At 43.9% G+C, this 13,788-nt stretch overlaps 1 protein-coding gene across 1 annotated transcript in view; it reads right to left on the bottom strand.

The window, feature by feature from the left end:
- The window catches only part of LOC114666861 (protein kinase C alpha type-like), a 101,213-nt gene extending 87,665 nt beyond the window's left edge, over window positions 1-13,548 (bottom strand). Inside the window, exons 1-4 of the mRNA XM_028821891.2 lie at window positions 13,008-13,548; window positions 12,718-12,924; window positions 12,599-12,630; window positions 1,787-1,869 (exon numbers count right to left, since the gene is read on the bottom strand). Of these exons, the coding sequence (XP_028677724.1) occupies window positions 1,787-1,869; window positions 12,599-12,630; window positions 12,718-12,911 (309 nt within the window). The 5' untranslated portion in view covers window positions 12,912-12,924; window positions 13,008-13,548. The remainder of the gene's footprint in view (window positions 1-1,786; window positions 1,870-12,598; window positions 12,631-12,717; window positions 12,925-13,007) is intronic.
- Between the last annotated feature and the right edge of the window lie 240 nt (window positions 13,549-13,788).

Raw genomic sequence — 13,788 nt, 5'->3', positions numbered from 1 at the left:
CCAAATCATTGCTTACTTTTCATTGCACAACCTTACCGTCTGCTTTTTTCATTGTTCTGGATCATCATTACATCAGACAGTGAGGAGAAACCCTGGGGTTTGGATTTATTTCAAGCACTGCATAGGACTCACATGGTGAGATCGTTTTGAATTATTTCAGGAAGGAGCAAACGTATTATATAGGACAGTATTTCATTTAATTCAGGACATTAATAACTTTGGACTCATTCTATTTCATTCATTCATTTGCAGTTTGTTTTTGATCTGTGTTCTGTGTTTATTCATTTATTGTTTAGGGACAAGGGAGGGCTTTGTATTGTTTTGATTACTTTGCATTCTTGTGCTTGTTATAAATAAGATATATATATATATATATATATATATATATATAGAGAGAGAGAGAGAGAGAGAGAGAGAGAGAGAGAGAGAGAGAGTCTTTCACTTGTGCCTTTGGGATGGTGTATACATATATATATATATATATATATATATATACACACACACACACACACACACACACACACACACACACACACACACACACACACATATATATATATATATATATATATATATATATATATATCCATCCATCCATCCATTTTCCAACCCGCTGAATCCGAACACAGGGTCACGGGGGTCTGCTGGAGCCAATCCCAGCCAACACAGGGCACAAGGCAGGGAACCAATCCCAGGCAGGGTGCCAACCCACCGCAGGACACACACAAACACACCCACACACCAAGCACACACTAGGGCCAATTTAGAATCACCAATCCACCTAACCTGCATGTCTTTGGACCGTGGGAGGAAACCGGAGCGCCCGGAGGAAACTATATATATATAATTACTGATTGCCTGTCTGTCCTTGTATATATACAAGGGGGCTCTGTTACCTGCTTGCTTCGCTTGCCCACCCCCCGGGTTTGGTCAACTGGATATACAATTTTAAGACATTGTTATTTCATGGGAATTGTTACATATGCATTATTTTCACTTTTACATTAAAACTTTACTAAAAACAATATTTGGAATTAACTTTTCTTCAAGATCGCATTGAATTTTGATTCCGTGTTTGGAATTACATCGTGACAACGCAACATATGTCTGCCCGTGAGTGAATATCGATTCTTTCTCTCTAATAAATAAAACCTCCATTGACTCAACAAAGATCACAGCATCGTCAGCAAAGTCAAGATCAGCGAACTTTTCCTCGCCAACAGATGCCCCACAGCCGCTGGACCCCACAACCTTGCCCAACACCCAGTCCATGCAAACATTGAACAGAATTGGAGCAGAAAACACCACTGACGAACCCCAGAATCAACTGGGAAAACTGCAGAGGGTCTACCTCCACTCTGCACAGCCCTCACAGTACCAGTGGACAGGCCGGCCATGAGGGGATCCCGCAAAGTCTCAGGATATCCCACAGGGCAGCTCAATCAACTGAGTTGAATGCTTTATGAAAATCGACAAAAGCTACAAAGAAACTCTGCCAATATTCATGTTGGCGCTCCATGAGAACTATCAGTGCCAGGATACAGTCGATGGTAGACTTCTTAGGCGTGACACCAGACTGCTCTGGTCGCTGGTAGGCGAGCAAGTGATCATGAATCCTATTCAGGACGACCCTAGTAAGGACTTTACCCGGAAACCAAGAGCAGCGTTATCTACCTGTAGTGGAGGGGGGGACAATGCCTTGTAAGATTAAAAAAATTCAAAAGACTTCTGTGGTAACCCACCCATCAGCTCCTGTATGTCTAGTCAACAGAAGTTAAAGGCTTACCTCTGGTTTGGGTCCTTTGTTCGCTCCTGGGCACATGAATGTGACAAACTCATGGCAGCGTTTGTGAACAACAAAGCTGCAGACTAGAAAACAAACAGAAAGAAAATAAAATTGGGCCATCAGCATGAGCTACAAAAGAACTGGGCCAAACAGGAAGTTCTATATACAGTACAGTATTCCAAGAGCCTGATAATCACTGGAAATGTGACAGTAGTAGTCACCACATGGAAGAAACTGTTGCTTAATACTTACTGTAACTACCTGACAAACAACCGTTTCATCTTCTTTAATACTGAAAATGATTAGCTAAGATGTAGAACACATTGTGGCAGGTAATACAGCCTGATGTCTAAGGCTTTAAACTCCCAGCCTGCCAGTTCAGTCCATGCCTCTAAGGCACAAGTGTCAAACTTCAGGCCTGGAGGGCCGCAGTGGCTGCAGGTTTTCATTCTAACCTTTTTCATAACAAGTGACCAGTTTTCACTGATAATTAATTTCTTTTCTTTAGCCCTGTTTTAAGGATTCAGTCCCCTGAATTGATTCTTTTCTTCATTAAATGACAGCCAAACAGAAATTAGATGTGAAACGAGCCAACAGATTATCATTTAAACTGGGGATTCAAACTCCAACCAATTTCACTCCAACCAGTTTCTTAATGAGTTGCCGATTCTTGCTGTTAATTGAACCCGTCATTTAATTCCATGGCTTGTTGCTGCTCTCATTCTGCCACAGCAGACATTTCCAAAACTGTTGATTGTCTGTTTTACTGAGACCTTCACCCTTCTTTATTTTCAGCTATTGTGTGATGGGCACAGGGGAGCTGGTCATGTGGCTGCTTGTTTTGTGTCTCATTATTGTTTGGCTGCTAATTAAGGACAAAGAAACAACTAAGGGGTCTGAGTCCTGTCAATTAAAACAAAGGCAAAAGAAGTTAATTAGCAGCTAAAACTGATCACTAATTAAGGAGATGGTTAGAAGGAAAACCTGTACCCACTGTGGCCCTCCAGGACCGGAGTTCAACACACCTGCTCTAAGGTAACCAGTGACACAAAACATATTCTAAAAACTAAATCTATAAAAATATTTGAAACCTCTACAGAAAGGTTTTAACAATATGAGGTTTATGTTCAAGTTTTTACACGTTTCCTTCCACACCCCAAAAACAGGTTGAGTGATAACTGAAAAGTTATGTGAGTGTTGGGTGGTACAGAAAATCTGATGTTCCATCTCAGGTTGTGTGCATCAGTGTGCCCTAAAACTGTCAGAATCCTTTTTTTTTTTACTATTACACCCTGGGACAACCTCAAACTCCATTGTAAGTCGGTGGGTAAGTGCTACATTGGGCTGTGAGGAGGACTGGCATCCCATCCAGAGTTCATGGTAACGTGTATTGATAGGTCTTAGAAAGGACTCAACTGTGGAGGTCTTCAATAGCACCAAATTCCTGGGTGTCCACCTGGCAGAGAACCTCACCTGGTCCCACAACACCAGCTCTTTAGCCAAGAAAGCCCAGCAGCGACTCTACTTCCTGCGTAGGCTGAGGAAAGCCCATCTTCCACCAGCTGCTCTAACAATATTCTACAGAAGAACCATAGAGAGCATCCTGAGCAACTGCATCATTATCTGGTTTGGAAATTGCACAGTCAGGGATCGTAAAGCCCTACAACAGAGAGTGAAGACAGCTGAGAAAATCATTGGTGTCTCTCTTCCCTCCATCATGGACATTTACACCACACGCTGCATCCGCAAAGCCACCAGTATTGTGAACGATCCAACACACCCCTCACATTCACTGTTTATGCTCCTGCCATTGGGAAAAAGGAACCAAAGCATTCGGGACTGTTTCTTCCCCCAAGCAGTCAGACTCCTGAACACTCATGGACCGGTCTGATATCTGATATATGTGTTCTGTTCTGCAGTGTTGCACATGGTTGCAGATGTTTGCACATTTGACTCACATGCACCTTGTTATATATTATGTCTTTATGTTATGTATTGTAGATTCTTCATTGTCCTGTGTTTTATGTACCACTATGGTCCTGGAGGAACGTTGTTTCATTTCACTGTATGCTGTATGACAATAAATACTCTTGAACTTGAACTTGGACTGGCAATCTATGCAGTGCTGGCTGTCAGGTCCACTGTTGTGTAGATTGGCCTTACATTTAGGGTTGCTGGGTGTGATATTCACTTTGTCTTAAATATTGACTTGCTTCCAAACTGAGGTTGTTGTGTATGTGCACCCATATGACCTCTCTGTAGGTTCACACTCATGCTTTCTGAGATGGAATGGAGATCCATTCAGGGCTGGTGGTTTAGAGGAATGGCAATTCAAGTTTGATGAGTATGTGCAGACAAATAATAGGAGTGTAGTGTTGTTGTTCATATGTGTCCTCAGATGAACAAGCCTTGTATTTTAAGTTGCTGGGTATGGCCGTCACTATGTCTTCAAACAGACCAGCATTCCACTCATTGCTGGTGGGTAGTTATCAGTGTACTCTCATATATACTGACAATGCATGCTGGGTTGGTGGTAATGTACACCAATGTGAACTCAGACAGAGTGACCTTACATCCAGCAAGCGGTGCTTATGTGTACCCTCTGGTGGACTGATGTCCCATTTAGGGTTGGAGGGTATTTAAATCAGTGTGTCCTCAGACAGGCTGGCATCACATCCAGAGTTGGTGGATATGTGAGCCAATGTAACCTTTGGTAGACTGGAGTTGCATCTGGGATTGTTATCACTCAGATCTCACATTCATGATTGGTAGTGTTAAATGCTGCAAAACAAAACCAGCCTTGTGACTTAAAAGGCACTGGGTAAGACTGTGTGAGTGACAACTACAAAATGTTCATATTCCTTTAGGGAATTTTCAAAAGTTATTTCCTGTAGAAAACCACTGCTTGTAAGCACTACAACTATGCATGGACAGATAAGGTGCAAGGTCACTCCACAGCCTGGGCTGGACAGACACACGTCCCGGATGATGGGGGTTAAGTGGGCTCTTCCCTTGGGGGTTGGGGGGTTTGGCCTAGGCTGTGTCCGAACAGCCACTGAACTGAACCAATAGCCAAGTCAGAAGACAACTTTTAGACAGCTACACAATGTTCAAAACAACCTGGTTTCCAATCAGATGTACAGTGCATCCGGAAAGTATTCACAGCGCATCACTTTTTCCACATTTTGTTATGTTACAGCCTTATTCCAAAACGGATTAAATTCATTTTTTTCCTCAGAATTCTACACATAACACCCCATAATGACAACGTGAAAAATGTTTACTTGAGATTTTTGCAAATTTATTAAAAATAAAAAAATTGAGAAAGCACATGTACATAAGTATTCACAGCCTTTGTCATGAAGCTCAAAATTGAGCTCAGGTCCATCCTGTTTCCCCTGATCATCCTTGAGATGTTTCTGCAGCTTCATTGGAGTCCACCTGTGGTAAATTCAGTTGGTTGGACACGATTTGGAAAGGCACACACCTGTCTATAGAAGGTCCCACAGTTGACAGTTCATGTCAAAGCAAAAACCAAGCATGAAGTCAAAGGAATTGTCTGTAGACCTCCGAGACAGGATTGTCTCGAGGCACAAATCTGGGGAAGGTTACAGAAAAATTTCTGCTGCTTTGAAGGTCCCAATGAGCACAGTGGCCTCCATCATCCGTAAGTGGAAGAAGTTCAAAACCACCAGGACTCTTCCTAGAGCTGGCCGGCCATCTAAACTGAGTGATCAGGGGAGAAGGGCCTTAGTCAGGGAGGTGACCAAGAACCCGATGGTCACTCTGTCAGAGCTCCAGAGGTCCTCTGTGGAGAGAGGAGAACCTTCCAGAAGGACAACCATCTCTGCAGCAATCCACCAATCAGGCCTGTATGGTAGAGTGGCCAGACGGAAGCAACTCCTTAGTAAAAGGCACATGGCAGCCCACCTGGAGTTTGCCAAAAGGCACCTGAAGGAGTCTCAGACCATGAGAAAGAAAATTCTCTGGTCTGATGAAATAAAGTTTGAACTCTTTGATGTGAATGCCAGGCGTCACGTTTGGAGGAAACCAGGCACCGCTCATCACCAGGCCAATACCATCCCTACAGTGAAGCATGGTGGTGGCAGCATCATGCTGTGGGGATGTTTTTCAGCAGCAGGGACTGGGAGACTAGTCAGGATAAAGGGAAAGATGACTGCAGCAATGTACAGAGACATCCTGGATGAAAACCTGCTCCAGAGCGCTCTTGACCTCTGACTGGGGCGACGGTTCATCTTTCAGCATGACAACGACCCTAAGCACACAGCCAAGATATCAAAGGAGTGGCTTCAGGACAACTCTTTGAATGTCCTTGAGTGGCCCAGCCAGAGCCCAGACTTGAATCCGATTGAACATCTCTGGAGAGATCTTAAAATGGCTGTGCACCGACGCTTCTCGTCCAACCTGATGGAGCTTGAGAGGTGCTGCAAAGAGGAATGGGCGAAACTGGCCAAGGATAGGTGTGCCAAGCTTGTGGCATCATATTCAACAAGACCTGAGGTTGTAATTGCTGCCAAAGATGCATCGACAAAGTATTCAGTAAAGGCTGTGAATACTTATGTACATGGGATTTCTCAGTTTTTTTATTTTTAATAAATTTGCAAAAACCTCAAGTAAACATTTTTCATGTTGTCATTATGGGGTGTTGTGTGTAGATTTCTGAGGAAAAAAATGAATTTAATCCATTTTGGAATAAGGCTGTAACATAACAAAATGTGGAAAAAGTGATGTGCTGTGAATACTTTCTGGATGCACTGTACTATAAACAATTGCCCAGTGTTGGCTCAAATAGATCCAATTTAAGGAGAGAAACTTTTAGTAACCATCCTGAGGCTTACCTAAGGATGGACTGCTGTTGGGCACACTTGCAATCCAAAGCAAGCCTGAGGAAAATAAGCAAAATTGATGCAAAACAACTTTAAAGCCAAGATGGCATACTCTGGGCTTCCCATATCTCATAATTACTCTTCATAGCGAATGTCTTTATCAGTAAACCTACCTATTCACTATCCTTGAGTATCTTATCCTTAAAGAATAATCTGGAATAGGTGTCGATATTACTACAGGAGTGGCAGGATCTGGGTACAAGTGACCAATGTGCCCTCATATAGACCGAGTTAGCTTCCGCCTTGTACCTAACACCTTAAATACATACGAGAAGAAGGACTTGAGAGGGAAATATCAACAGCAAAATTACAAATGTCTGCAGAACTGATTCTACCCCAAACAGGTCTTATTAAAATTTTCTTTAACTGTCTAAGAATAGGAGCAGCTAACCCACTTCCCCACACCCTCCAGGTTCTCTTCCTCCTCTCTCCTTCCTGACTGGGCAGTGGTCCTCCTGCCAGGGAGCGGGTAGCTCTAGAAATGGTCCCCATCCTCTTATCACCTCAAGCATCGCCAGACATCACACAGCAGTGGTAACTGGGCAGTGCTGCCTCCTAGTGTACTCTGAAGACACTGCAGCCCTGATTACCAATCAATCTTATTATATACTGTAATCACTTTTTCCAGTGAGGACAGCAGCAAGTAATTCAACCCATCTTTGAACACACTGACAATCGGACCCTCACACCATATCTACTTTAGCCAACAAAGTCAAAATGGTTTGAGAAGAGAAATGGAATAAAGATTGTTTGGAAATTAGATCATTAGACTGGGATATGGAGCACAAATAAGACTCTACACAAACAAATAGTCAAACAACAAGCCATAAAATATCACAATAACAATCCAAATAACATCACCGTAAAAATAAAGAAAAACAACACATATTTACAAAAAATAGTTAATAATATTAAAGAAGGTTAATTCCAAAGCTTAGGTAAAATCACAACAATGTCTTAAAAGGAAAGCACAGGAGAAGCCACCTCAGTCTCTGTGAAGGAGCAGTGCCACTCTTTGTACCATTATGCTTTAATTTGCTTTGTGTTCCAGAAGAGGATCTCATTATTTCTTTTTTTTTTTCTAAAACATTAGATGTCTCATTTTAGCAAATGCCCTCCCCAAAATGAAGCTCCCTTTAGAATATTTCTGCACCAATTCAGAGATCGTGTCACCTTCACTGTATTTTCACTTTATTCCAGAGGGGTATTCCCTTTGTTAATTTTCTGAGCGATGTCTTTGCCAGTTTTCACAAAGGCGAATGACATTGTTTTTCCACTGGGTTCCATGGAGGGGCTTCCCTTTATTTCTTCAGGAGCAGGGACTCTTACATTAATGTTATGATAGAAATTCAGCGAGATAACCCCCTAGGGAATTTGTTTTTGCATTCTTGGCTCCGGGAAAAGAAATGCGCAGAATTGTTTTGGCACAGCTCCATAAATGCAGATCCCTTTTATTATGATCGGGATAATGTTTTTGCTCATTCCCCCAGTTAGCAGCCCTTTGGAAATGAATCAGGAAATCAGCTCTTCTAAAAAGAAACCGTGGAGCGTGTCGAAATGAGCTTAAAGAAACTCATCTTTTTTTATCAATTAGCCAATACAGATGGTGCATTTGATGGCCACTGACAAAAACGTGGGTATAAACTGTCAGTTTTCATGGCACATCTGTTAGCAGAATGAAGGGATTGATTAAGTCTTCGTGCTGCGGGACCTCCGTACCAGAAATTACCACTATGTCTTCCTGACCTTAAGAAATTCCACCTCCCATGCCACCTCTCTTTCCAGCCAAACTCAAGCAGACCAACAGCTCAATCTTTCAAGCAAACTGCCCTGAAGCTTTCTGCCATTAACACCAGCCAGTGCGGACTTACTAGGAGAGATCATCAGCCTTACAAAGCACACTGGAAACATAATCATAGAGAAACCAAATGGCTACCAACTCCCAGACCCCAAGCACAATTAAGTTAAGATGACATGGATGTATTTTTTTTTTCTACAGTCAAAAAAGAGAACCAGACCTTGGGGTGCACCTCCAGTTTGCCACCTGCCTCCCATTTAGCTGATACTGGTTTATAGCAGTTATGCCCTTGCTCAGTTGGTCAGGCTCAAACCAGAGTGGCATGTTCTCCCCGTGTCTGCGTGGGTTTCCTCCCACAGTCCAAAGACATGCAAGTTAGGTGCATTGGTGATCCTAAATTGTCCCTAGCGTGTGCTTGGGTGTGCCCTGCGGTGGGCTGGCGCCCTGCCTGGAGTTTGTTCCTGCCTTGTGCCCTGTGCTGGCTGGGATTGGCTCCAGCAGACCCCTGTGACCCTGTATTAGGATATAGCGGGTTGGATAACAGATGGATGGATGGATTTTAGCAGATAATTTTCTCCAAATAAGTGCACAATACGGCTGTAGTTGTATTTGTACAAAAGGATCAAAAAAAAAAACTCCAGCAACTCAGCCATGGTCAATTTGTGAGTCAGCAGTGGCAACTGGATTGGCACCACCTAGTTTACAGTGAAATGCTCTACCTACCAAGGGGTTATGCTGCCTGCAAAAATATATAAATTGGTGTTGTGTGGCTGTATGACGGCGGCACGGTGGAGCAGTGGGTAGCGCTGCTGCCTCACAGTTGGGACACCTGGGGACCTGGGTTCGCTTCCCGGGTCCTCCCTGCGTGGAGTCTGCATGTTCTCCCCGTGTCTGTGTGGGTTTCCTCCGGGCGCTCCGGTTTCCTCCCACAGTCCAAAGACATGCTGGTTAGGTGTATTGGCGATTCTAAATTGGTCCTGATGTGTGTGCTTGGTGTGTGGGTGTGTTTTTGTGTGTCCTGCGGTGGGTTAGCACCCTGCCCGGGATTGGTTCCTGCCTTGTGCCTTGTGTTGGCTGGGATTGGCTCCAGCAGACCCCTGTGACCCTGTGTTCGGATTCAGCGGGTTGGAAAATGGATGGATGGATGGATGGATGGCTGTATGACGTTTGAGTTCTGACAAATACCGTCACCCTCTCTACTGTATGGCTAGGTGTTGCTTTGTGATCTTCTAATTGGATTAAGCAGGCTCTTGGATGGACAGAATGAAGTAACATACAAAGAACACAATCACTGACAGTTGGATGTAAGGTGCCTTAAGAGCGTATAATAAGGTGTGAGAAGGAAGGAAGAAAGAAATAATAGCCATTTGAAATTGGAAGCATTTACAAACTGATAAGGCCACAAGACAAACACAAAATCAGGGGTAAGCCTTTAACAGAATATCTAAACTGAACAAAGAAATGGTGGAACATAACAAAAATTGGTATGGTGCAAACATGGTGATCAAAATGTAGAGAAAGTCAAAAGATTTAAAAACCAAGTGAAGACATAAAAAGAGAGAACTAAAGAAAGCAGGTGGCTGCAGCATCACTTGCAAAGGCAGCCACAGATACAGTATTTAGGCCTCAGGTCACTTACTTGCTCTTAGATGTCCAGTGACACCCCAACAGCATTAAAAGAAGTAAAAGTTGTCCCCGTCTTTGTGTTTATAATAACAGGAAGATTTTTCTCATTTGTACAGTACATTGTCCAGTGCAATTCTAAATATCGACACACAGGTACACCAAGTTTCTGAGCCCCTTATCTCCTCATCTGTATTTTTTGAGGGTCCTACTGGCACTGGTTTCAACACTTTTTTATGCCACAAGGCTGCTGGTTCCATTCAACAGGACCCTAAATGAGCTGCATAAGCTGCAGAAATTAGTGTTCCTAGGCCAAGCTGTATATGGCAATAATGCTCAAAATGGAAAGGTGAAAGACTGGCACTGTGTTCAAGGTTAGCTTCTGTCTTGTGCCCTGTGCTGCTGGATTTAAAATGCCATGTTATATATTATAGAAAGGTGTTATTGAACAAGGGCGGCACGGTGGCGCAGTGGTAGTGCTGCTGCTTCGCAGTTAGGAGACCTGGGTTCGCTTCCCGGGTCCTCCCTGCGTGGAGTTTGCATGTTCTCCCCGTGTCTGCGTCGGTTTCCTCCCACAGTCCAAAGACATGCTGGTTAGGTAGATTGGCGATTCTAAATTGGCCCTAGTGTGTGCTTGGTGTGTAGGTGTGTTTGTGTGTGTCCTGCGGTGGGTTGGCACCCTGCTCAGGATTGGTTCCCTGCCTTGTGCACTGTGTTGGCTGGGATTGGCTCCAGCAGACCCCCGTGACCCTGTGTTCGGATTCAGCGGGTTGGAAAATGGATGGATGGATGGTTTATAGCAGTTATGCCCTTGCTCAGGCTCATTCTACCAGCCACTCTGAGACAGGTACGTGAAAACCAGAGAGTCACCAAATGTCCTTTCTAACAAGCTCAGCAATGGCTGCTGTTAATTATATTAACATTTCAGCAGCTAGGGTGGCACGGTGGTACAGTAGTAGCGCTGCTGCCTTGCAGTAAGGAGACCTGGGTTCGCTTCCCTGCGTGGAGTTTGTCCCCGTGTCTACGTGGGTTTCCTCCCACAGTCCAAAGACATGCTGGTTAGGTGCATTGGCGATCCTCAATTGTCCCGTGGGTATGTGTGCCCTGCCCGGGGTTTGTTTCCTGCCTTGCGCCCTGTATTGGCTCCAGCAGACCCCCGTGACCCTGTAGTTAGGATATAGCAGGTTGGATAATGGATGGATGGATGGATGATTCCAGCACCCCACCATCCTGAACCAGGAGGTTTCTTTTATGGTGGCTGGAGTTTTTCCCTGCAGGTTGGAGGGCCTACATGCAGAGCCGGACGCAGATTAAAGTTATAGGATGGAGCAATTGCAGGTTAAGGGTCTTGCTCAAGGCCCCAATGCAGTACTGTCACTTTTGGTGTTTACCTTCCGATTGCCTGTGCAAATCCCAAGCCTCAGAGCCACCACTAAGTAAAGATATTTTAATAACCGTTTTACATTACAATTGGTGCATAAGGATCATAGGGAGATTAAGTTACTTGCTCGATGTCACGCAGTGAGTCAGCGGTGGGACTGAATCTGCACCCATGTGGCTTAAAGTTCAGCGCCTTAAACACTAGGCCGTAGAGCCCAAAACTTCTAACTACTGCAGATTTATACAGCATGATATGACATGTGTGACCGGGTGTTAGTGTGTGTCACACTGGACAAAGGACACAAAGAGCCAAGGTCATCAGTCCTTCAGACTCCTCGAAGTGTGAACCAACTGTTTAAAAATCAAACCATTAAATGTTAAGTTTTTTTTTTTTCCCCTTCTCCACAATCATTTGGGGAATCCTAAACAATTCCGACAAATGAAATTTCCAGAATGGGAATAACCGGTGGTCAGCAGGCTGCTCTCTCACTCTCCCCCTTCCTCTGTCAATCTGTTCCTTTTCTCTGTTCCTCCTTTCCCTCTTCATCTTCCTCTCATCTCTCTCTTGCTCCTCATTTCTCTTTGTAACTAAAAATAACCTCAGAGGTATCCATGGCAACTGGTCTCTCCCTGTAACCAGGGCACCCGCTGGGTCCCCCAATCTGTCCGCACCAAGAGAGAGAAAGTGAGTGTGGCAAACGGGCAGTGGGGGAATATTCAGTGAGCAAGTAATAGAAAAGAAGAGAGCCATGCAGAGAAGGAAGGAGAGGAATGTCAGAGTAAGCCAAGAAACAAAGTAAGAGAGTAAGATTTCAGCAAAAACACGTCGAATGAGAAACGCATGTATGAGGGTTAAAAACAGTGAAGGAAGGAAAGGCTGAGAGACAGGGCAAAATCGGAGAAGCAGGAAAAGATGGATGTGAAAAGAAGACAGCCAAAGAAACAGAAAGATAGAGCAAAGGAGTGAAAGGTACAAGAACTTTGGGAAGGAGGGACTTCCAGAGAAAATTATGACAACAAGGGACAGACTGATGGAAAAAAGGGGAGAGAGAAAGACAGACACAGGGGGGGGGAACAGCAATGTGGGATAGCATAGCTACCTACCTTGACACTGAAATCCCTGCTTGCCAATGCCCCTGTGGAGAGAAAGAGACACACGTTCAGGAGTAACATCTTGGGACAGTCAAACCTACCTACACCTTAACCATTAGACAACTCCTCACCAAATGAAATCGGTGCAGTGGCTACAAAATGTCGGCTGTTTGAAGAAACGGGCCACAAACTGATGATTCTTCACCTCCATCACATTCTTCTGTTTGAGGGCGCCCTTACGCTGAAAGACATTGGGTACTGGAGTGGAGCTGGAGCCAAGTGAACTGGGGGCCATCACAGCGGTGGGACTAGGTAACTGGGCCATGGTTAGACCAAGACTTAAAAGGTTAAAGAAAGAAAGAAAGAAAGAAAGAAAGAAAGAAAGAAAGAAAGAAAGAAAGAAACTACTTGAAAAGGATACTTCAGTGCTGCCCAGAATCTGATTATAGTCAAAGAAAGTAGAACTAACAACTTGGTCTTCTTCTCCAGAGCCTGCACTGTAGAAAAATCCTTCAGCACTCCAGTAAAATCTAACAGAGTTGCACCTTCAGCATCATCAGGATGCAGGACGACAATCCACTTTCACAGTCCACCAGCAAAAAACAACATTAAAACAAAATATGGATTTCTCTGCTATCCAGTTTAGGAATGAGCCCCAGAAAGAAAGAGACTGATATAGAGAGATGAGGAAGGAAGGATGTCCAGCAAGCCTTGAATAAAGATCAGCATGAAGTGAAATACAGGAAAGGGAAAAGGAGATGCAGAAACACAAGACTGAGAGTTATTATAAAGAGAGAGAGATAGAGAGTGAGAGCAGAGAGAGAGAGAGAGAGAGAGGAGGGGAGGGGACTCAAAATGAAAAATAACTCGGCACAGCAAGAGGTGAAGGGAGGGGGGAGACATGTAGAGATGGATATGAAGGCACTATATCACCAACAGACAGACAGACAGACAGACTAATAGATAGAAATAGATAGATAGAATAGAACAGAATAAAGAGAAAGATTGAATAAAATTGTATGTTTTTAAGATAATTGACAAAGTCCACTGAGAGGGAAGTAAAAGAAGGACAGCAAGTGGCAAACAAAAAGTAGGTTACACTGTAGGAAGGGCTGGGCTGAGGGACACGCACAATCTGGTTCACACTGGGGAAAAAAATAAAACGCAAGCAAGAAAAACAGAGGGAGGGAAACTGAAGGAGG

Source organism: Erpetoichthys calabaricus, chromosome 16 (genome assembly GCF_900747795.2).
Source record: "Erpetoichthys calabaricus chromosome 16, fErpCal1.3, whole genome shotgun sequence".
In the NCBI taxonomy this organism is placed as follows: Eukaryota; Metazoa; Chordata; class Cladistia; order Polypteriformes; family Polypteridae; genus Erpetoichthys; species Erpetoichthys calabaricus.
The sequence above is the reverse complement of the archived record's forward strand: the minus strand, read 5'-3'. Positions and strand labels throughout refer to the sequence as shown.